This window comes from Idiotropiscis lumnitzeri, chromosome 4, assembly GCF_059441095.1.
Source record: "Idiotropiscis lumnitzeri isolate Australia: NSW breed Sydney's pygmy pipehorse chromosome 4, RoL_Ilum_1.0, whole genome shotgun sequence".
Classification (NCBI taxonomy): Eukaryota; Metazoa; Chordata; class Actinopteri; order Syngnathiformes; family Syngnathidae; genus Idiotropiscis; species Idiotropiscis lumnitzeri.
Genome location: NC_142394.1, coordinates 6,948,789 through 6,974,822, shown reverse-complemented (window position 1 = coordinate 6,974,822; position 26,034 = coordinate 6,948,789). Strand labels below are relative to the sequence as shown.

The 26,034-nt window shown below is 38.8% G+C and overlaps 1 protein-coding gene across 1 annotated transcript in view; it reads right to left on the bottom strand.

Annotated features, from left to right (window-relative positions):
* Positions 1 to 26,034, bottom strand: part of aff2 (ALF transcription elongation factor 2) — a 139,765-nt gene that overhangs the window by 59,270 nt on the left and 54,461 nt on the right. Inside the window, exons 2-4 of the mRNA XM_088294763.1 lie at positions 24,751 to 24,871; positions 18,454 to 19,117; positions 17,293 to 17,681 (exon numbers count right to left, since the gene is read on the bottom strand). Of these exons, the coding sequence (XP_088150889.1) occupies positions 17,293 to 17,681; positions 18,454 to 19,117; positions 24,751 to 24,871 (1,174 nt within the window). The remainder of the gene's footprint in view (positions 1 to 17,292; positions 17,682 to 18,453; positions 19,118 to 24,750; positions 24,872 to 26,034) is intronic.

Sequence of the window (26,034 nt, the reverse complement as noted above, 5' to 3'; positions counted from 1 at the left end):
CAATAAAGAGGCCATCGATCGACCGGCAATTTTCTTAATTTTGTCGTCATCTAATCTGACGCTACAGTATGTTGTCTGTCCTCACTGTTGCTAACTGGGGACAGGCTGTTCGTAAGCTAGCTATAGCGCCACTTTTTTCGCTTAGGCTTTAATTGAACTTCTGCTTTTGTTATTCATACGTATTTTGTTTATTATTGACTTGCATATTTTGTAAGTGATTGTGATGCCAGTCTCATTTGTAGTCAAATATTTAGTTTGAGGCACCGCTGCTAGTTTGCTGCGCTGAACAACCATTTGTTGATTTCTGCAAGGCGTCCGTGTCCAAAACACAAGATTGGCAATTAATTGACTTCAAGCGTTAATCGTCTTTGTGCAGTGGTAAAGTCGATGCGGCAGTCGGTTCAATCCCCAGCGTGAATGTTTTTTTGTGTTTTTGCCTTTTAGTATGTGCCCTGCCTTTGTACCCTCTTGCCAAAAGTCGGCCTCCGTTCACCTGAAAACCTAGTGAAAATATGTAGTATGGAGGCGAACATCAGCGGATTATTTGATTATATCGTTTCTTAAAACCACAGTGTAATATATGGATGGATTGATGTTAAATGCTGAAAAAAAATATCATCAGATTTGTATTTATTCCATGATAGCAGTTTAGTTGTGAAGGCAAATTGTTGTTAATAAACGATATATAAACATATTGAGTGCACAGACCCACTTAGCCAGGCAGTGGAACATGTGAATTCAATCTACATTTTCAGGAAAAATATGCCTCTAAAATTGTGCAAATCTCACTAAACTTCAGTTCTGTTCCGTCAATAAACGTCCGATAAAATCCACTGATTCAATATTGAGTTCGAGCCAGACTAAAATGACCGTATCGGTATTGAATTGCTTTTAGAACGAGTCTGATCCATTCCATAAACCTAAATGATATCATAAATCTTCAATTAACATTTATCTTCACTTTATAGGGACTCGATGGCATAGATGTATAATGTGACACAGAAAGCCATGCTTGTGTCAGTGTATACTGCCAAATGAATGTCACATTTGTGTATCAATATTGTGAAATCGAAACAGAGAAATCCCTCTTCTTTTTTTTTTTTGCCTGGCAACGATGCACCAACTCCTAACACAAGAGACCGGCCAACTCATTGAAGAGAAACAGGCGCACGACACCCTCCAATTACAACTAACTACAATTTAGAGTTGTATATTTAAGCTTTTGATTTGATTTATATCAATGCCAGTCCCCCAAAATATCTCCTTACACAAAGCAGATATGTACTGTGCTGAAAAATATCAATGATGTCTTTCAACTCAACTTTCATCACATAATAGTCAATGACAAAAACACTTTTATCCATTCAACCCCAACTACTCAATAGCACTTTGAAAACACCTTCCAATTCCGTTAAACGAGCATGAACTTTTTCTGCCGTTTCACAAAGGTGCCTCCATTTTTGGTTGGCATAAAAAAGAAAAGCAGTAGAAAGGACAGAGGCAGAAAGCATGGCAATGGCATTGAAGTTGAGAGCAGTGAATAGGCAATGACTGACAGATTTGTGTTTGTATGTGCACAGCAACATTCAAGCTGAGTCTATATGATTTCTTCTGTTGGCAGGAAAATACAGCATATTTGATTTGTACTCTTGGCAGAATGTGTGTGCGTGTGTGGTCTCTCTGTGTGTGGTTCTCGGCATGACGCCTTTTTACCAACTAAATAAGTGGCTCTTGAAAGGGGGACAGCGGGTGGGTGATGGAGGGTCGTCAGCAGTACAATAGGACACCAGTTTGTATTTGTTTATTCACTCACATTCATCAACTCTGACTTTGAGTAGTTTTCACTATAACAGTGCATTTGCCATCAGTTATTAGAAAATTATTTATCCACTCTGAGCGTGTGCGCGCGTGTGTAGGTGCGCACGTATGCGTGGGCTTTTGTTTACTTGCGTGTGCATGAATACTGTCGTTGTACAGATAATGGGCCAATGAGGTAATGATCGGTGGTAATCACAATAAAAACATTTACACTTTGAATAAAAGTTCAAACAATTATCACTTTCCATTGTGGATTTGGATATGAATTAGTGTACATATGAGATTGTAATCAATTTGGGCACAACAGAAGGACACATTTTTCCCCCTCAGGAGGCAACCTGATCAGTAGTAGGATCTTGAATAATCTTTCCAGAAAATATGAACCCTTTTGAAAGAAAATACTACCAAAAAACTAAAGGGGGATTTATTACGTGATTCTTCTCATATTTTTGCTTGTAGAATATCAAATTTGATGTGTTTAAAATCACATCGCATATGGTCATTTACAAATTTAGAAATAATTTTTCATGGAAAAGTTGCCTTCGGAAAAAGATCTCATTAGAGCAAGTTGAAAAATAAAATAGAAAGCACTTATAATTTGTATACCATTATCCTCACGAGGGTCACAAGCTGAGATGGAGCCTCACCCAGATGGCTGTGGGTAAGAGGCAATGTACACTCTGAACTGGTTGTCAGTTAATAGCTGAGCACAAACAAACAAGCATTCACATTCACAAAATGCATGCTAGTATGAATCCTTACAACTGTCATATGCCTTTGAGCGAGGCGCCAAAGGTCTCAGTCTCAACTCAAAGGCGGGGTCACAATTTGCATGTCACTCTTAGTTTGATTTTTGCTGCCAAGTAGCACGATTTGGATGTGTGCCATGGGAGTGTAAAGAGAAACATAATAACATATTACCAGTTATTCAGTCGCCTTTCAAATGTGGATAACAATCCGATACCTATTCAATAGCTGCCATGTGAGTAAAGCAATGGATAGCTTGGATGTAACCCGTCAAAGAGCCTGATCTCATCTTTCACCTTCAAGTCATTGAAATCAATAACATTTTTAACATTAATCAATAGTCTGCCTTGAGATCGTGTCTGAGAAACACAATAAAATGGGTCGAACAAGCCACTGAACATGTGTAGGTGAGCAAACGTGCCAGCAAAGCGCTCAGGCAGGACACGGGCAATAAGATGAGAGCTGTAAGGACAGCATGACTTCACATGTGCGCCGTGGGAGCATTTAAATTGATGCCCAAGGAACTAATGTTGTACTTCAGACATAGACAGTATCACAGGACCACAAATGGGAATGAGATCGTCACGCAATCTCACATTTCCTGTCTGAATCAGCTGCTACACGACTACTGCGGCTTGTTTGCTCTATCTGGTGTCATCTGTAGCTCATTCAATGTGATTTGTGAAAGATGCAAATGTAGAAATTCTCTAAAATATTGTGGCTCACTGTTACTTGAATGTCATATTAGCGGAGATTATTTTTTTAATGGAAATGCTGTCAAAGCAGTGGTAAGAAACATTGGAAAATACTGCAAATATTAAGGAAAGTACACTAATAACAATAAAATTGTGTAAAATCATTTTACTATCCAGGTTATACAATTTATTGTATTAATGTATTGTATTTTCTCATCTTTTAATTTACTAATCTTCATTATCTACATGTTTTCCTCCTAAACTTTCCTCTCACGTGCATTTTAAAGTCTAAATTGAGGGATTTGAGGGTGTTCGGAGCTAAGATGTAAACCACTATTTGGTACTCAGTAATCTTCTAAAAAGAGAAAATAATCCAACACAAGTATTTTTCTCAATAGCAGCTCTCCTCCGTCTTAATCCCCCCGTTAGCTGCCTCAGCTTTTCTCTTAGAATGTCAGCATGCTTTTTCCTTATTCAAAAACTTTTTGGGGGAGAATGGGGGATGTTTATTTAGAAAGAAAAAATGCTATTATTGTTACTGTATTGGAATTGGGTTGTAGGATGAAATAACACCCATCTATCCTCCATAATTGTATTACATGAGATTCTGCATTCTGTATATACTGCAGGCATCTACTTAAAAACAACAACACATAATCATCTTCTGGTATATATATATATATATATATATATATATATATATATATATATATATATATACATATATATATCCATCCATCCATCTTCTGTACCGCTTCTCCTCTCTAGGGTCGCGGGGGGTGCTGAAGCCGATCCCAGCTATCTTCGGGCAGTAGGCGGGGGACACCCTGAACTGGTTGCCAGCCAATTGCAGGGCACACAGAGACGAACAACCATCCGCGCTCGCACTCATACCTAGGGGCAATTTAGAGTGTTCAATCGGCCTGCCAAGCATGTTTGTGGAATGTGGGAGGAAACCGGAGTACCCGGAGGAAACCCATGCAAGCACGGGGAGAACATGCAAACTCCACACAGGATGGCCGGAGCCGGGATCGAACCCACGCCCGATGCTGATATATATATATATATCTATCTCTATATATCTATATCTATCTATCTATCTCTATATATCTATATATCTATATATATATATATATATATATATATATATATATATAATATATATATATATAGATATAGATATATAGAGATAGATAGATAGATATAGATATATAGAGATATATATATATATATATATATATATATATATATATCTATATACATATATAGATATATATATATATATATATATATAGATAGATAGATATATATATCTATATATATATGTATATAGATATATATGTATATAGAGAGCGAGATAGATATATAGATATATTTATCTATATATATAGATAGATAGTGATACAGAAACTTGTGATTTAATTAATCAACCTCTTTCATTTCCTGAGAAAATACCTAACATATTTTTACGGAATATACCAAATAGGATTATTGAATACAAATAAGAAGTTTGTGGGAAGCACGTTGTGCCTTCTGATGATGTTCTCCCTGTGCTTGTGCAAGTAACCAGTGCTTCGTCCCAGAGTCCAAAAACTTTTCAACTTGCAAAACTGTCCACTGTCCACTGGTGTGAATGGTTTGTCGACATGTGCCTCGAGTCCAGGGATACAACAAGCCAAACAAATTAGCGAGGAATTTGTAAAAAAAAAAAAAAAAACATGTACAATGGAGGTAAGTTTGGAAGCAAAATTCTGAAACCCCTTTTACTGTATCATCACGGTAGTCAGTTCCATTAATCATTGTACGAATGAGGTGACATTGTAAAAGAATTTTGAGTACCTTTTAGTTAGAAAAAAGAGCACCATTAAAGTGAAGTACATTTTCAAATGCGGACAAAAACACAACCTCCAACCTTAAACTTTTAGCTTTGTAACCAATCAATTAAAATAAGAGATAAGGACAAATTTGTCAGCGATAGGAAATAGCAGATTATTTTTTTCTTTGTTTCGCTTTTACCATGAGACAGTTTGTCTCTCTCTTCCAAAGCAGTGCCAATGGGTCGTGGCAGTAGTTGACTTTTGGGACCTCCTCATCAAGGGATTCCTCAGCCAGTCACTCGCATGATTTGCCTGGCACGGGTTTTAAGCCAGATGCCTTTCTTGATGCAGCCCGCCCATTGTTGGACTAGCACTGGAAAGTGCCAGTGCCAGGCTGTTGGGAGTACAGGCCATGAACCGAACCAACATCATTGCACCACGGCACTATGATATGAACTATATAATCATGGAAGTAGAAATTAAAGTAGAAGATATCCAGTCAGTCTGGCGTCGACGTTACTGTATTTAGTTTATTCGTTACAAGAGTATAAAATAAGCAACTTTTGTCTTTATTGTCATTCATTACCTTCTCCCTTTTCTTTCCCCATGCCATTCTCTCTCATCTTTCTCATCTCCAATCTCTTTACTTCCCACCTTCTCCCTCTCTCTCTCTCTCTTTTATATTCATAGGATTTTAAAATGTCTGTAATAGCCCTGCTAGATCAAAACACTCCTTCTCCCACTGTGCATGTGTGTGTGTGTGTGTGTGCATGCGTGCTGGTGTATGCGTGTGAGTGTATGTGATTTGCATATCGCAGCTACGCTCTGATTGGCAAACTGGCAATGCCGAGTCCAGCGGAGCATATTTTTTAAGAGGCCCTACCCCATACACAAAGTCAGGAGCAGCCACTGGTCTGTATCAGAACCTAATGAATAATATGAGCACGCTAGCAGCAGGGGTTCTCCATGAATTGTCCTGTAATGCCAAGAGCAATAAAGATTTTTATAACCATGTTTTTATGGGCACCAGACATAAGCTGTTATGAAATAGTCTGATATTTTACAAGCCGTTTGGTCTAGGTTTTATTGTCTCAAATGAAGTCGCCTTGTAATGTATCAAATTTGACCAGTCAAGACTATCAAATATGATGTTTTATTGCCTTCATATTCTGGGGAATTAATATTAATAGATGGAAAGTGTGTAATCTCTTATAAAATTAATCAGTTATCAGCAATTTCATTAATGTAGCATAGCATTATGAATTTAAATCATGTAGAATCAAAAAAGACAATACATAAAGTAAAAAAGAGGTCAACCATAAATCAGAAAAATACAAGGATGTGCATGAGGCAAAATAATGCAACAACTTTGAAACCTACACATTTGTAGGGATGCTAACAAGCGGGCTCTCACAGCTTTCATTTCAAAGCCCACGTGGGGCAGAATACACGCTTGCTGTCAATCCATCCGCGGAAAAGGAGGTTGGAGGACAAAGCCTCTACACAATACATATTCAACCCTTATACTCGGCCCAAAGGCTGAGATTGCGGCAGGATCATGGATACAATCCTCCAGAAGGGGATGTTGTCTCCCTCTCACTCCCACACTGACCAGTGTTTTCCGGTTAAGGGCTCCTGACACTTGCAGTACTTACCCCTTGTGTGAAATATGAGCTGATATATTGCATGTAAATGCCCCACTTTGGGCTGATGCTTACATTTTGCCAGTTAACAAAAACAATAATATGAAGCTAGTATGCGAGAGCTTTCTGTAGCGTATCGCTGCACAACAATTACATCATGTGTATTGAGTAGCAGTAGACCTGCAGTGAGAGTGCACAGAATTACCACTGTACTGTGACCCCCCGGACCACCATCACCGGGAGCTGCAGTGTGTCGAGTTCTCTGCCCTGCCTCTTCTTGAACCAGCGACCTCTTATTCAGCAGCGTGATAAGATTCGCTTTATCTGACCAGCCTCTTGAGAGTGTCCAAAACAGACGACATGAAATGGAATTTTTGTTGGTAAGAGTGCGCCTTGAGGGGCAATAATAAACCCCTTCAGAGTCGCGGTGACGGCAAAAATCAATGCTGATCATAGCAGCTAATCCACTGCTGTAATGGTAATCCCCGGAGTGAACACTTATTCATACTTTAAAGTATGCTAAATAATTCCTCATACACCGTATGATACAATCATATACCACCCAGGTCTGTCCATGTGAAGAGAAATAAAGTAAGGCACCCGTAACATGCTGTTTACATTCATGCTGCGTGAGCATCCTAACAATAAATCACACAAAACGAATTCTATTGTTGCATTAAACCTGAATATGACATGAGCTGTTTACATTTAAGAATGAATTATGAATTATCCAACTTCTATACAACTTAAATGGGCCTGCCAGCACACACTGAGGGTTCCATTCACAGCATTGCGTGATTTTTTTGGCCCTAACACAAGTCCATGATTTGGGTGTACACTTTTTGAAGCATATCTTACCCTCGAGAAAAATAAATGAATCTCGATGATAAACAGATGTGATGCCTATGTAAATGATACAGGTGGCGGTATAATGAACGTGCGCATGTATTTGTGTGCATGTCTTGGTCGTGACTTGACAGCCTGAGGGATATTATGCAAATGAGGCCAGCTGTTTGCCGCATTGGCAGACATTGCTACGATTGGGAGAAAACCATGTCCTCATGTTCCCCTCTTGCCACAATGCCTCGCCTGTTTAGTTAAGGCATCTCAAAATACTTTCATTTTATACTCAGGCTTTTTTGCAGGTTTTCCTAAAGCACGTCGTATATTGCTGAGCGGCAAAGATTTGCAAGTGTGTGCGCACATAGCGAATGTTGTGTTGTCGGGGTTTCTTCAATGACGCAAACAGTTGCAAAGTCCCAACATTTGTGACAAGAAAAAAACAGTTTGATATGTTTGATACCATAAAACGTACTCGTGAACATCTGTTCCAAGATACAGCGGCCTTAAGAGAATTTCAGTTTGTGTTGTTACAGTAATGACCAGAAAAAGCTTCTTTTTAAAATGCCTTCATGACAAAGTACAGAATTCTTTGTTCCTTATATAATGTGTCTTGAGGTAACATTTTTAAGCACAATATCACTTTGTGCAAAAGATTTTGCCTATTGAGCCATAATCAGTTGGTAAATAATTCCAAAACAATATATATATATATATATATATATATATATATATATATATATATATATATATATATATATATATATATATATATATATATATATATATATATATATATATATATATATATATATATATATATATATATATATATATATGTATATATATATATTAGGGCTGTCAAAATTAAAGCATTAACTCAGGGGATTAATCCAAAATGTTTTAACTCAGTTCAATATTTTAACTTAATTACCTCAGTTTGATTTACTTCAAAAATCATTTGCATACTTTGCAAATATTGTGCCATATCAGCTGTCCATTTTTAGCGCGTCTCAGAACAAAAGACCGTGTTCAAGTTACCACTGGGCCTTGCTTGCAAAGCAACACTGCTGGAGTGTGGCACTTGTGGGCAGTTTTGAGAAATGTTTCGAAAATAAACATCTGTAAAGATGTCTCCATGTAGATCGTATTCAAGAATGAAAGAAAGCTATTAGAACAGTCTGAATTAAAATATATTTCATTTGGTGATTTTACATGGATTCCAAGATATTATTCAAGTAAATATCTGTTACAAGCTTCGCAAAAAATACTAGTTGAAAAATGTGATTAATCGCAATTAATCATGGAATTTTTTGTGATTAATTAGTTTAAAAAAAATCATCACTTGACAACACCAATACAGGTGCATCAAGTCAAGGACTAATAGACTGAGAAACAGTTTCTTTCCAAGAGCCATCTCCATTCTAAACTCTCACACACACACACGACCACCCTTACCTTGCAGAACAGCGACGTGATGTGTTTTTATATATCCTATTTCGTATTATTTTCCATCTCACGATTTACTCTCTTATTTATCTGATTTATATATTTAATCCAATTATTGTTGTATTGCACTGGAGAGGGGAGCTTTCTAATCTCGTTGCACACTTGAGTACAATGACAACAAAGGGATTTCTGATTCTGATGTATATGTAAATGTGCGCAACAAATTTCTCTCTGATAAAATTAATTATACGACATTATAAACCTCAGATTTCTTCTTTCAAAAAGTCACGTGGCCTTAATTATTTAACCAAAAGCCACAAATGTACATTTTTTACAGCTATATAAATAGAGGGGTTGGTTTATTTGCGCAAGAGGGACGCTGTATCATCATTAATTTTATTTATATAGAAACTTGCATCAAAACACTTTTGTTATTGGATAATTAATGCCATCATAATTGATTGTTTGGTGTTTTGGGAGAGAAAGTACATTTATTTCCTGCTGCTAATAACGCCGTCGCCACTTAAAAGGAATTATGACCTCAGTGGACAGGAAGAGATGCAGCCTCGCTGGTGAGGTTTTTAAGAGGGCACAGTGAGTTTATCTGAGCTTTTCAACGATAAGACCGGCGGAGTGAATTAAAACAGTAAAGTTGTGGCCCACAGAACAGTCAGCTGGCAGATGATAAAACATTCTGTGGAGCTGCCGAGTGTGGATGATAACTCTCAGAAGGCTGGCCTCTTAAAGTGACCTCTTTCACATTACACAAACTCATTTGATCCATTGCTAGCATAAAAATATTGATCACTCTAGCGAGCAGACTGTTACCGAGAGTAAAAACTAACATCTGCAATTTCATCACTGCCATAGCAGTAATCATTTTAATAGGGAAGGGAAATAATCACTTGTCAATAAATCAGAACATGCTGATATAAATTGCTGCCTCGACGTACTTGATAAAATCATCCATCCATCCATTTTTCTAAGAGTATTTGGGGAAAAAGTATGGGAATTGATGTCAATTAAAGAAGTGCTGCTTTGAATTACAGGCTGGATCTGAAGGCTAAGTTCACATATCAAGTAGAAAAGTAGAAAGCAACACCATAAATATTGAAATTAAAATTGACTTAGTTATTTGATGGTCAATTAATACAACCATATTTTGATTACAGAGTGTGGCCTTCATACATTTCTTTAAGGTACATGTTAGAATGATTTCCCTCCAAAATCACTTTTTGACTTGCATTCTTACAACTACAATCAATCGGCCAATGTTTTCAGTTGCAAATTAAATGCTTCCTGCCCAAAAAATTACTCGTGAAAATGAAATGAGAAGACTCCTTTAATTGGCTGTCATAATCAATGTCCATGTCATGCTTTCCAGACTTCAGTGTGTCTCTTTACATTCCACACTCCTAAATGGCTTCCAATTGTGAAAAACCATACTGACATTTTCAACCATCTGCGTGTGTGTGAATGTGTGTTTATCTGTGTGAGTTGATGCCCAAACATTGAATAGAAAGAATTATTCGGCCAAAAGGCGTCTTCTGGAAACGGCATATGACTGAAAGTACAGTGTTAAAAAACATTGACATGGTGCAGATTTAACTGGGCTTTTATTATTTTTTTAATTATTATTATCATTTTTATTTTTTAATCAGAGTCCATTTTATTTGATCAGACGGAAGTATCATATGAGGGCTTTTTTTTTCAAGCAAAAAGGCGTAAATGGAAGCCTACTCTCGGAGAAAATCTATTTTGTTGCAGTAACCCTTATGCTGATTACTGACTGGAGGTCTAAGTCCATCCTGCTTCTTATTTACCGCTACATTAGTGGCGAGGCAGCGTGAGTGCGTTTACACACGAGCGACAGAAATGCCACAGCGGGTCTTCAAATCAGTGTGAAATTACATCAGCTCTATTCTTTGAACTACTTTGAAATGAAACCCGTCACAGCACTGTTGCAAATGTCACCTGTCAGCTCACAGTTTACCTTGTGGCCGCTTCACTCACGGGTTTAAATATGCTTGAGCGTTGTTTACTTGAGTATTTCAGACAAATGTCAGTAACAGAGCAGTGACCTCACATTAAGTGTTTCAGCGAAGCATCGATGTCTTTGACAGCCTCTTTCATCTCTTCAGGTTGAAGTGATATCGCGTTTCTTTGCTAATTAGAAATAAATGACAATTATCTGGAATGGATTTTTACACAATGCTACTTGAAGGTCTTATTTTCTTACAGGCTTCTTATTACTGAGGCCCACAAGATGTATTCATCTGTGGAGTTTTGTTTAATTTCTCGCCATCTTTTTTTCTCCCGACAGCTCAAAAGAGGATTTTTCTTTTTAGATCATGATGTTAATCAAAGACCCTGTAGCAGGGGACAATTAGCTTAATCATAATGCTAATGCAAATATGCTTAAGTTTAAGCGTATTTTATGCTTCTGTCATGGTATAATTTTGTTCTGTAGGATGAATACCTGATTTAAAGTATCTTGAGGAACTAATTGTAATGGCAATCTACGGTTGTTTCATGTACTGATGATAACAGCGCGGTGTCATTATTTAAATTTAAGTGATTTGTATTTTTGCATTTTGTATTATATGCAGGAACTGTACATTTTCAAACACAAAAAAATGTGGGATTTATAACTAACTGGAAATATGTGCTCAAATGTCTGTCATAGAGTGAGTCAGTGGCTGAATACCCTGTGCTGCTCTGTCAAACAGGTAACTTTCCCTCAAATGGCTCGGTTATGACCCACCAAGCATGGCGGTTTTGTATGGTACGATAACACAGCTGGTCCGCACAGTCCAGAAGCCTGTTAGCTTGCGAGCTAGATTATGGCTAGCCCTTCTTGGTGCAGCATGGAAAATCCCTGCGAAAACTCGGTGGCATATATTGCAGCTGCCAGAGGCTTTAAGTGGATCTATAGAGACGTGTAGGCATATGTTAGACATACAAACATATTTGATTGACACTTAAAAGTTGACCAGGACGTGTTTTCAGCTCACTCAGCGATTATGCCCGCAGAGTCTGATAGCTGAGAAAAGGGCTCTCTTTTCGTGCCAAGTGCAAGTCTACGCGGGGCGCTTTTGAAATCTGCTCATGGGCGGGCTAAACTAAGTTTTGATATTTCTATACAACCGTGCAAGTGGGTGCAGCACGGTTGTGGCCGTGAACACAGATGATTCGCCGCCATTCGGATTACCTCTTCTCATTCCGTTTAAATGCGGTGTGCGAGTGGGACACTGATAGTCCTTGACATGGTAGAAGAATAAACTGACTTCCTAGTGTTCTTGCTTCAGGTCGTAGCACGCTAAGTATGTTGATAAGGAATTGCAAGAAGACTTCCTCGGGTGGATGATTTAAAGTTGTCTATGTGGAGATTCCAGATCTGTAATGTGGGCCGTTGGAGAGTGCCTTTCACCCCAATCATACCTGTCGTGTAAAACCACCCCACTGTCAAAATTCACCAAAACCGGCAGGCATCGGAACGTAACCCTTAACCAAATTCCCAAACAAGCGTATCAAGGCTTTCCTTGGCACCAAAATCAGCAGATGCCAGCTTATACGCTATCTACCAACATAAAGCCTAACGTCTCCATTTGTCACAATTTTTAAGCCTGATATCATATACTCCACACGTTTGGAAAACTTAACAATATGCTTCTCTGTGGTCTGTCAAATTTATTTTAAATTTCACTTTATCGAGACATTAAGGTCATTCAAGGATGTTGCTATTAAAATAAAATGTCACCTTCCGAATAGCAAATCATGTCAAATCTGTCTATTTCATTTTCAAACGCATGCTCATACAATGCTCAAGCCTTAACCAAGGTTAAGTGTTGCAAATATTTAAGTAAATGTTTTTGCTTATGTGTTGACCAAATCTGTAATTAGTCAAGTATGCATAAAAGATCCTTCATTATTGCATTTATTGTTTATCCTGACGGTAGTAATCCTTGGCAAAGAACAAGGAATTGCCGCAACTTTCTGGAGCATTTTTCAAACTTTCAGCTCATTGATTAAATTTAACAACCGTTTCTTCATGCTTTGTTTGCTCCCCGCACCCATCAGCCTCACATGGAAGACAGTGTGAGGAGCTAGTCTCTGAAGAAAGCAGAGCAATTAAATCCAGATATTTCCCTTAGGAGATGCTAGAAACCAAATCAGGTCTTATATTCGCCAGGCGGATGCAGAATTGACTAACATGAACATTATGTTGCTCTGTGCCTTCTGGAGGAATAAGTACCCTTCTGAGTGTTTACACTTTTGCCTTAAATAGAAAGGAAAACGCAAAAGCTGCTGTTGCCACACAGTCTACGACTAAATTGCATGTATACAGTATTCATACAATTTTATAGCGATTGTATATAATGCTCTGATGTTTTGAAGACGGCATAAAGAAGGAAGAGATGGAACGAAAAGAATGGGAGTCACAGTAATGTGAAATATCTACTTTCTGACCTTAAAAATATATGACTATATCTGCATACCTCATAGTCACAGCGGTTTACTTTCTTGCACTGTATTTATATTATTATTTTACTTGTTGACAAAATAAATACTTTACTATGAAAATTCAAGGCAGCGGTTCTTGTTGAATGTGCGTATGGGTGCGTGTGCCCACATGTGCATCGTACATGTGTGTCTGGGAGTAGGTTTAAGTCTACTGTAACCATGTGAGGAGTGAGGAAAGGATCAATAATGTTATCAGTCTTCTCTCTCTTACGCTCGCATATGCACGTGTGCACGCACGCACACACACCCCTGGGAAGAAAAGGCACAAATCGATAATTCTATAGTGCTAACAGAAAGCTTCCACTGCAGTTTAAAAGGCTGACTGCTTACATGCACGCACGTGTATGCACACATGCACACACACACACGCACACCCCGTACTGAGCTGTAAGACCGATATTGATTATCTTAAAGTATTTCATGGCACCTGAACTAATTTGGTAACTGTTACATGTAAAATCAATGATGGTAATGAACTGGTCTGTATTTGTCGTCCCAAGGGATTATTTTGTCATTTTGTTGTTTTGCACTCATGAAGCTGGTGTTGGTGTTTATGGTTCAAGACAATTTTAATGTTGACAATGACTTGGTCCTAAGCAATTGTTTACCCCTGAGACAGATATTTACAGTATGTATGTATATGAATGGAGCAACAGAAGTTTACACTGAGTAAGCATGAAGAGACAAACGGCTCCTTTAAAAAGTATATGTGAATGGACGGGTGCGAAATTTACATCATGTGTATATGTGGGGAAAAAAAGTAATTCTGTGACAAATTTGAGAAATATTTCACTGTGGACCTATTTGAACATTACAGCGTGTAGTTACAGAGGCAGGAGCGTGGTCGTTTCTCAATTCACTGGTTGCGGTTCAAATCCGGAACTTAACTGTCTTTGAAAATATGTTGAAAGTCATCAATAGTGTAGTGATTCACTTTAGCCTCATTGTGAATGAGAATGGTTGATCTTTCTCGATGTGCCATGCGATTAATCAGCCCAGGGTTTAGTTTCCGTTTCGCGCAAATTCAGCTGCAATGAGCTCCAGCAACCTTGCATTCCTGAACAGACTAAGTAGTAGAAAATGGATGAATGGTGTGGTAATTTTAGACTTCTTTCTGGGTTCAGTCATGTGTGATAAGATTCGTCTGCTTTGGACATAGTATCAGAGGCAGGGAGTGCAAAGCCATGACATCCAGGACTCACTGCAAATGTCCCTTTGAATTGAAAGCAACTGTGGATGTCCCAGATGTTGACGTCAGCACTCAGCTAATTGTCGGAATGTACTGTGTGTGTGTGTCGGAATTATAGTGACAGGCTATGTTCTGTACTGTTAAAGACAAATTGGAATAAAGTCTGATCGCAGCCGTTTTTGCCTCCGATGTACTGATTTGCGGGGAAGACAATGTCAATATCGCTATATATATAAAGTTCCCAGTTGCAGTAGAAGCAAACGGTCGCAACGGTACACTCCAAAAAACCTTGAATAGATAGTGTAAATGATAACAAAAGTTCAAGCCCATTAATTATATAAAACACCACCTCCAGATAACATTTCGATGAAGCAACTTTTTGCTAAAGTTGTATTCATAGTAATATTCCAAAGTGCGTTTTGCCACAATGAAAACAAATGGGATCAAATTTAATTTAAAAAGAAATCCAAGGAAATGAAAAAAATAACTTCACCTGTCTGCACAGCATCATTTCAGGGGGAAACAACAATGACATCAACAAATTGTGAGCTTCGGGACCTTGGATTGCAAAAGTTGCCATGGCTATAGTTTGCCTACTGAAAGCTGTTTTTTTCTGCATCTTTTTTTTGCTTTTGGTAGAGAGAAATGTAAAGGTCATTAACATCATGCATTGATATGTGGGTGAAAAACTGTAAAACATATTGTGTTTGATTGGTTTCAGTTGCTGTCGTTATAGTCCTCTATAATAAAGTCTCGAGGATAAAGTATATTTTAATTCCTCTGTCTCCCCACATCTGACTGCCTTTCTCCTTCTCTGCGCCATATGCTCCAAGCTCCATCTCGGGCTCATTTAGAAAGCAACGCACACACACCAGCTCCATCAAAGCAAGGGAACAGCTGCTACATTCGATAGGGATGACTACTCTCCTGTCACATAGTACACACGCACGCGCACACGCACGGCACCAAGCTGGATGCTTCATGCTGTTTTGAAAAGGCAAGTGAGAGAGATAAAGATGGAGGGCAAGCTAAAGTAAGAGAGTCTGGGAGAGCGGACTGGACGGAGTTCGCGATGATCCAATTTATTTGACAATACAATCGTGTCCAATTACATTCAATCTGTATCCGCCATGTATAAGTACCAGAAGTGCAACTCAATTTGAAAAAGAACAAGCGCTGCATGACTTATGAGGTACGAGGGTTAGTGGTGGACTTACGCATGGGGTTATCTTAAGGGTGGAGAAGACCCTTTGATGACCAGGTTATTGTGTGAAATCATTTTGTTTGTCCACTCAAATCCAATCCAGGAAATCGTTGATAAGCAGATAACATTTGGCAGACTCCGAGGAATGGTTGCCTCATACGAGTGGACTTAATGCACTTTTGAAAATGATTTTTTTTTTTTTTTTAATATCTTAAGGCTCCATTTTCTCTTCCACCAAAACTATTCTTATCGGAACAAAGAGACAGACTCAGTGTGAAATGACTTTCCTGGACTTGACTGTCACCCCAGATCCATTCTAAATAGTTACATGTATTTCTTATTAACATTATACTGAAGTTCACATCACAGATAACAAAAGGATGACGATGGTCATCTGTGGTCAGGGAATGTTCCTGGCTACCTCGCATGAAATAGGAGCATTCAGCTAGCGGTGCTTTCATCAGTTATGCAATGATCCCCAACCAAGGTGCCAAAAAAGATCATCACGGTTGCCACAGGCTATCCGTTACTACTATGTAATCATTCTTCCACTAATTTGTACAAAAACATCAGTTATTAATTAGAAATACTTGGCTCATCTATTTATCCAAGTGATTTGACGAGCCAATAAAATGCTCCTCCTTGAGATAGCAGCGTGTTCACGTGTGTTTCCACTTGTAGCCATTCACGGCAACCAGCAAGTATTTCAGCTTTGTGTTCATTGAAACAGGCTCACGTTCCACCCCGAGTGTGTCACTTTTGACTAGCTATTTCAATATTTTCTCAATAGTTTTATCAATTATTCTCAAGCAAAATTGGTGACTTGCCTTAACAAAGATTGGGAAACACTGATGTAACAAGCGAACCCCATCTGCGAATCCTGCACCATTTCCTCCCTTCAGATAGACATTAACACCCCTTGTGTAGGGGTGAGAACCACAGAGTGATATTATCACAATATTGAGCAACAATAACGATAAAAATCACAAAACAATAACCAAGCAACAGTCATCATCGAGGAAAAGAAGGAGGATGAAGAAGGAACTGGTCTTTGTCTCGAATAGTGACAGAGGATTTGTCCAATTGTTAAAGAAGCAGCTAATAAAAACATATCTTTGTGAAGTCAGAGATTTTTTTTCTTATTTTTTAGACATCAGCAATACTGATATATTGCATCAGACTTTGAATTAATATATTGTGGGTCATGCGGTCAATATCCCCAAATAGTAAAGCCATTCTGTGATTGACAGCTAGCCACATTCTGAACAGCATCAGCAGTATAAAAATGGATGGAGGATTAAACACCTTCAGCAAGTCCTCCATATTCTTGTTGAATACTGAAATGGAATGCTTATTGTTTCCTTACCTCTGCAGTGTGGCTCAGACTCAGTTTTGGCACTTTATTCTTCATGTTTCCAGAGTTTCCACCGTACGTTTGACCACAGTTGAACCCCTCTGGGGCCGTGAGAAGAGGTTTTAATTGAGGAGAGTCGATGGGGGCCTGGTCCTGGCCATCCATTGGGCGAACGTAGGCTGTTGGCTTCTGCTGCACTGCAATCGGCTTCCCTGATAGGCCACCAAGTGGGAACGTAGATGTGGGAGTGGTCAGACCAGGTACAGGTGCTGATAAAAGTGATGTGGAAGCCAGCGGGGAGGAGGACGTGGAGAGGTGAGAGCTTGGTTCAGGTTCTGATGGGGAGCCAGACGATTTGCAATGACCCGCATCCATGGCCGAAGATCGAAAATGTCCACCATCTGTGGGTGCGTAAGAAAAAAGACAAAATAAAAAGGCGACCCTGTTTATTGGAGAATATTGAGCAATTCTGTGCTCTCAAAATCTAATCACACGTCCAAAGTATCTTACGAAAATTCAATTGATAATTAATCACAAGTATTTGTCGACAACAACACAGGAGTAATTTGATTTTTGGGGGGGATCACATGACCTACAACTTTCAGTAACTTTTTGAATTGCCAAACTGAAAACTAAAGGAGACGAAGTGTTCTCCCAAGAGTTTACCTAGATGACAAATGTTCAGTGGCACAAACCTTTTGGAAGTTTTGACTGCCGCAATTGCGGCTTACCCCTTGTTTCAGTCTTCAGGCTAAGCTGTGTCAATCAAACTGGTGTTGGAACTTAATACCGAGTTGTACCAATCCCCACTCTGAACTTCAAAAAAGGAATGGGAACAGGAATTGAGTAATAGTTTCAAAAATGTCAAACCTTTCTACGCAATGTTAGACAACCTAACATAATCCGTACCCCCAACTCACATAAACTTTATTTATAGAGCACTTAAAAAAAACAACATTCATTTTTGTTTTAGTTTTGCCATCATACTGCACTGTACTATGTGACTTAGCAATCATGCAATTAATTGGGCCGACACATCAACTGTTTTATAGCTTAGTTGCAAGGTGGTTATTTGTTATTTTGTGAATTCGTTTGCTGATCAACCTGTTAGCATCGTTTTGGGGGCTGTAAAAGCAAACAACTTCTTTATGGGTGACTCACTGTCGGACATACCTGAGACAGGAAGAGTTTTAGCGGGGTGTGAAGAATGTCGCCTCCCAGAGGACGAGGAGGAAGTGGAGGAAGATGACGAAGAAGGGCTCAAATCTCGTTTTAGACCTAATTCATCTTTGAGTGAGCTGAAAAGCTCATCATGCCTTTGGAGTTGCTGTTCTTCAAACATCGAGACTTTTCCCCTTCCGTGTGCAGCTGCTGGAGCTTGACCTTGGACTTGCCCCGACCCCAGATGGACGCCTGTTCCTGGGGTGCTCTGCGCATGGCCTCCCTTTCCCCACTCAATGGAGCTCCTGGATTTTTTGGAATTCTGATGTGGCAACGATTGCACACTTGATGCCGTTGTTGTTGATGCAGGAGGCTGCATGGAATTTGAAGATGCTAAGGACGCACTTGCAATCCGTTTCCCCCCACCTCCGTCCACTCCTCCCCCCTCTGCTCCTGTGCCTCCATTCAGGGTCTCATTGAAAAGTTGGGACTCCATTGTGGATCTCTCGCTCGCTGAAGTGGTCGGTGTTTGCATGGTGTTGTTGCTGCCACTGCTGCCTTTGGGGATTCCCACTAAGTGGCTCTGGTTTGAATGGCTGGTTAACAGGTCTTTCATTTCTTCATAGGAGCCAAGCGTGTTCTGGACCCGACTCGCCAATGCGTCACCTTTATTAGTCTGAAAGAAAGGTAGAAGAGACAGTAGGGAAGAAAAGTGACAGACAGGAGTATTAATTAAGTTTCCATCTTTCTGTTTTATTTCTAAGCACTTGATGAAAAGCCCTCTTTACTCATTCAGAGAGGAACAGGAAGAGATGAATTGGTTGACCACTGACCAGGCACCCGGACAAGATGATTAATTAAACACATGCCATACTTAAGAGGGTCCGGTCCGGGCTGGAGCAGTAAAACTAATGGAGCAGGAATCATTATTAGCCTGACCTCAGGTTCTCAAGCAATCATCGCAAGGAGGACAGTCTGGCTTCTACTGATTTATGATCCAAAAGCCCCTTTAGGTGTTACGTGCTCATGCTGAGATGTTCCCCAGAATAGTTAAGAGTCTTTGACAGGTTCTTTAATGATGAAACCACACCATTTCATCATGCGCCGTTCCAGCACGCTATCCTTTTAGAATGGAAAAAATGTAAAGAGCAGTCGTTGTTCTCTAATTCCCTCACGTGTTTTTTTTTTCAATCACGTTGCAAATATTAATCATGAGCCAAAAATGAATACATCTATGGTACCTGTGAATAATTGAATGAAATGGAAAGCAATTGAGGTGGAACGGGGGCCGACTGGTTAACACGATGGCCCTCAGAGGTCGTGGGTTCAATCTCGGCTCCGGCCATCCTGTGTGGAGTTTGCACGTTCTCCCTTTGCCTGCGTGGGTTTCCTCCGGGTACTCCGGTTTCCTCCCACATTACAAAACATGCATGGTAGGTTGATTGGACACTCTTAATTGCCCCTAGGTGTGACTGTGAGCACGGATGGTTATTTGTCTATGTGTGCCCTGCGATTGGCTGGCAAACAGTTCAGGGTGTCCCCCGCCGACTGCCCGAAGACAGCTGGGATAGGCTCCAGCATCCCCTGCGAGGCTGTAACTCTTGTGTGGAGAAGCGGAACACTTTTTAATTTGTTTAAGAAGTTGAACTGTACAAACATTATTAGAAATGATTCAAAAGAATTGTGCTTTTGTGTGTGTTTGTTGGTTTTGTTTCTGTCAACGATCAAACAGAGTAATACTAGGCAATGATCCAAGGAGAGATCTTGCTGAGCAGGGAATTCTGCAAGAGTGTTTTTATAAAGCTCGCGGGCTTGACGATTATCCCCACCATTGATTTGCTTTAACTGAATACAATTTAATCATTGGATGATAATTACTACTATTACTGTTACCCTTTCAGCGTCAGGGATGGTTTTAGTTCTGCCCAAAGTCATGGATCACCGATCCACCGGTTAATTCCATACCACTTACATTGTGATATATTTGTGGGTTATTTCACTTATTTTGTCAATTCATTGTCCAATCAATGTCACAGAGAGGGCAGATACTCAAACAGTTAATTCTGTCCACCTCTTTAAATTTGCAATCTCTCTCGCGCACACTGTGTCAGTTAAAGTGATGTATGGTGCAAATAAAAAGTAAATGTGCGAGTTTAAAAGAAATCAATAAGCAAATGAGCCTAATAAATTGGTAACAATATTGCTTTACAGCTGATGGAAGATACCACATTGGGGCAGTGAAACAAGTAATAGTATAGTATACGTACATGTCTTCTGATTAATGAGACACCTAATGTAATTTGCAATAGAGTTATCATTTTTTTCCTTGACACACAAGGGCCCTATTTTCATGGCCATAACGCAAAGTGCGGACGAACTGGTTGCATGGCTGAAATTTTCCTTCTTTTGGTATTTTTGCAGACGCGCGCAATTAGAAACAAGCATTTGCTTCCTGGCCAATGAAGTTGGACCCTCTCATTCGCTTTAAATTCATTTTAGGAGAGGCACGCGTTTATACCCAAACACACTCAAGAAGGTTTGCCCCTGCATGAAAATCAACATTACCCAGTTTTTACGCTGAACGCATGGGCGCTGTCTATGAAAATACAGCATTTAATATTCTTGCCATTTCTGAATACATATATTACTAGCATCGTTGATCATTTCATCATCATGTCTGCCTCACTGAAAGGGTTCTGAGTTTGAATTTTGCCTTGGACCACGTTCCATAACCTTTTGTGAAAGTATTTGACGACTCTAAATTGCAAATGTGAGTGGGAATGACCTTGTGTATATGTACCCTGTGACTGCCTGGCGACCATTAAACCTCCAGCTCGTCTATGACCCCGAACAGGAGAAGCACTAGAAAATGATTTCACATTAATGAAATATATGACAGATTCTTTTATTTCAGCAGCCCCCAATAACACATAAAAAACCTTCTTATGTATTACCTTGTTTCCTTTATTTTACTCAAACAAATCAGTTGAACAAGAACATATAGTTCTAAAAGTCTTAAATCAACCAATGTACTTTTTAATAAACACATTTGCACGGCGCAAACCATTGAGCGCTAAAGTTAGCTATGAATAAATTCACTTGTTTGTTCTCCTTCTCATGAATAAAAATCGTGTGGCTGAAGAAGACGCGAAAACACATTCACAAAGAGGCAAAATGGAAAACAGAGACAGGTATGAATGCCAGGATTTGAGTATATGCATGCCCTTGTGTGTGCGTGTGCGTGTGTGTGTGTGTGTGTTACTAGCTCACCCAAAAATAACCGCTAACAACATATCACTCTTTAACAGGATTAGCAAGGGGATTAGCTAATAGCTGACAGAGCCAAAGTAAATGAGAAAGTCAGACAGTGACAGACACCCAACTGGTATGAAGGCCGAATGATGGAAGAAAAATGAAAAAAACGATTGAGAAGAAAGTTTTCTATAAATCCCTGGTGATAACGAAGAGATATAAATCTCGAAGGTTCCCCATGCACTGAGCGAGAGTGGGCTATGAGATTGAGGAGGCCTGTGATTGTATGTATCTGTAAACACCTTCAGTAAAAAACGAAATCTTCAGCGAGACAAATAAATCAGCAGAGCCAAGTAGCAAAGCATGCCAGAACCATTTGTCATGAGTCACAGCAGTAAGAGCTGAGCGATAGCAAGGGCATGTTCTGTATGGAGGAGGAACACAGGAATATGAAGCGAATAAACATAAACCTCTGTGGATGGTCAAGTCAGGTTTTGAGCCTCAAGGCTAACAAAATGCCCCATCCATCACATTTTCTCCTAAATGGTCACAGCATTAGGTAGACCCGCAACAACCCAAGAATTGCAGCAAAAGTTCAGGTTTCGTTGCAACTGTCGAGGAGAAAATGTGTTTGAAGTCACAAATGTGTGTCTGATGCAGTGATTTACAACTGCATTGTACCACACTGAGAAGCGTTAATATCAGTTCATTTGTCAATGGATGCATCATGCAGAAGCACAACTGTGTCATCTAATAGACAAATTGTTGAATGCTCTCACTGTCTCACACGTGAAAAACCTCTAACTTAAGTCAACTCAGGTTTTATGAAGACCATTACAGTCTGAATTAGACAGAAAATAAATTCCCATTTTACTTATATTCTTTTTTTAATGAATATAATCTGATATCTTAATATGTCATAATGTGTACTTCCTTTCTAATGTAAGGCATGGTGCCGTTTTTGTTTTAGAAGGAAAGGGCTTTCTTGTGGAAAACCTTCCAAGGAAGTGACAATTATGGACTTTTTTTACTCTAATCATTGAAAACACTCCTAACTCAGTTTTTGATGGACAGCGACAAAAAACATCTTTAAAGACATAAATAAATAAATAAATAAATAAACATACTTTAAAGAGAAAGAATTAATGATGACACATGGGAGTTTGCGCTGTTGTGTGCTGTTGTGGGACAACAAGGCCCAATGGGTGCAGATCCCCTCATTCAGTAAAATGAGGACGGTCTAAGCGCACGCATTTTGACATTGCGGAAGAAAAAACGGACTTGCTGTAGTCGCGGTTACCTTATACTGTATAGCAGTATAACAAGTGTTGCTACACATCAGAGGTCATATGCATCTAATTTTAACAGGCTAGACTAAAATAATGGTAACTTCTATTTGTGCTGTCTAGTGATTTTTTTTTTTTTTACCTAATTAATCGCAAAAAAAAAGTGCCATAATTAATTGTAATTAATCACATTTTTCAACTACAATTTTTGGGGTGAACCCTGTAACAGATTTACTTGAGTAATATCTTGAAATGAATGTAAAATCACCAAATATATAGGACATTTTAATTCAAAGACTGCTCTAAAAGCTTTCTTTGACCCTTGTATCTGATCTAAACTGATTTTAAGAGGCATTTTCCTTCGAAATAATTCTCAAAACTTACACATTTGGCACCACAATCCAGCAGTGTTGGTTTGCAAGACCCAGTAGTAACTTGAGCAGGGTGTTTTGTTCTGAGATGATGTGTTGAATGGTCCGCTAATATGGTTAAGTGTTTAAATTTTGCTTTGCAAAGTATGCAAATTATTTTTTTAATAAATTAAACTGAGTTAAAATATTTAACTGTGTTAAAAACAATTAATCTTGAGTTAACGCTTTCATTTTGACAGCCCGACTTCTACCCAGATAAATTAGAGGGGTGATTTTTTTTTTTTCTCGCTTTTCTATTATTGTTCAATCACTTAACCTTTTCATCAGAAATGCTGAGATGGCTTTGCACTAATAATGACTTCAAAACAATTAATTGAAGCCTGGAGGCATTCTCATTATCAGTTTAACCTCCCATGTGGCACCCTCAAAAATGAACCCTGAGCAATTACCAACAATTCAGACCCCGCTCTGTTTCTTATGTGTTCTGACAGTCGCGCTCACACACTTTGTCAAGATTCAAAGCCAGCCTGTCCCAAGGTCGACACACTTGGCGGCAAAAGCAAGCGAAGTGCTTAGCTGCAGAGAATGAGAGTTAAATCTTCTGAATCCGTTTTATACACAGGGGGCAGTGGGTGGCCGTGGACTTGGATGCATGACTCAACACGTTCCGAGTGTCTCAAAGGCGCTTGAACAGAAACTTATGCTTGAGGGTATAATGGTTGGCCACGAGGGAAAACATTGAAAATATCATCCTATTATGATCTACTTGACAGCCATGACTTCCTTTATCCTACATGAAATTTCAGTTAAATTCATCTTAGCGTAGTAAAACGTTGATTATCGTGGATGCTGAATCAAATAAAAAAATTAAAATAGATTCCTTCAGAGGAATGCTTTATTTTATACAGCTATTTACCTTTATTGAACATTTCATTCCATTTTTACCCCAGAAATTTATTCTTGCAGCATAACTTTTTTTTTTAAACTTAAGTAACTTAAAAAAATGTATATGCACACACACCATTCTCTCTCTCTCTCTCTTTCTCTCTCTCTCTCTCTCTCTCTCTCTCTCTCTCTCTCTCTCTCTCTCTCTATATATATATATATATATATATATATATATATATATATATATATATATATATATATATATATATACGAGTAAAAAATGTGCTTGTTTATAAAACAAATGGCCTCTTTTAACCAAATCCCTGCGATATTTGTATCTCACACCACCCCTGGTTGGGAAGCCCAATCAAATCTATAGCCAAAACTGTAATACTTAGATTTTATTTCATTTTAACTTTACATAATAAATCAAGCGTTCCCCAAACATAAATCCAGCACTGTGACTGTAATTCAAAACAACATGGAGAGTCCAATCAGTCACTCTTACTTACTTTGTAAGGTTCCCCAAACAGGTTGAATCCAGTCGAGAACAAATCTTCATCTTGTTGGACCTCCTGGGTCCTCCTCTCCCATTCTCTCCTTTTCAGAACACTGCGCTCTGACTCCAAATGGCTAAAAGGAAACCAGGAGAAAAACTCATTAGTGTTGCCCACTGAGAACAATTCACAGGCAGAAACTACTGTCTTTTTATGTCTGACATGTGGACAATATCAAGCGCCAACAATGGCAAATAAAAGCATGATAGCAAATAGACGATCCTCCAACCGCCCATTTCTGACCACAAAAACATTGAAAAACAACCGATAGAGACACTTAATTTCCACAAAGCAAGGTTTAGTAAATTAAAGATACAGTTGTTATATCATTCCTGGAAGTTCATTTCAAGATGCACTCATAATTCAAGAACAACTGCACAGATTATTATGTTTTAGGCCTTCTTAGGGTTTGATTAATGTCATTTGCCATTAAATTATATCAAGTGCTCACATTGGATTTCTGATGAATAAGAAGCAAAGAACAAATGGTCGCATATACAGTCGTATATAATGGAACAGAATAGAATATTATGTTCCAAAGCACTCTGAGATCGGAAAAGAAAACGACAGGAAAAGAAGACTTTATCTTTTATGAATTTCTGTTACAGAATGACTTCATGTAGGCTGCTAATGATAATTGGACCTCTTATTTTGAAAGATCAACACTTGGAGTGTGACGTCCAACACCCGTGGTTTGAAATTAAAAACTTCTTCAAACGCAACATGCAACCGTAATGTCGCGTTTTCTGAGAGAAGTGCAGTTTTAATTGGTCAGTTTGAAAGTATGCTTGTTTTAGATCTCATTACGGTTTATTCTCTTGATTGTCCCATTGATTATTTGAATAATTGGATTTAAATTTACTTTCCTTTTTATGTACATACTGCACAACTGATCATTTTTTTAATGAATCCTTGTCATTCTCGTACAATTTTCATTGACAAGCCATTGTACAAAATGAATTTTAGAATATCATTTTTAGCACTGCACGTTGGCCATTTTAGTGGATATTCTTTGCAGCGGTGCTCATTACTCTCTGCTGACGTTTGTGCTTCCACACAGAGCTCAAACAAGGTTCTCACACAAGTGTCAACTTTATTTTCTAAATAAGATATGAAACTACTGCTCCTCAGAGTAGCCAAGTTTTTGTTTTTCTTTTTTTCTCTCCTCTAGCTCCTGCAGCATATATACATGTGTCTCTCTCGATTTTCCTTCGTGCTTGTCAGCCGGCATATCTGAGT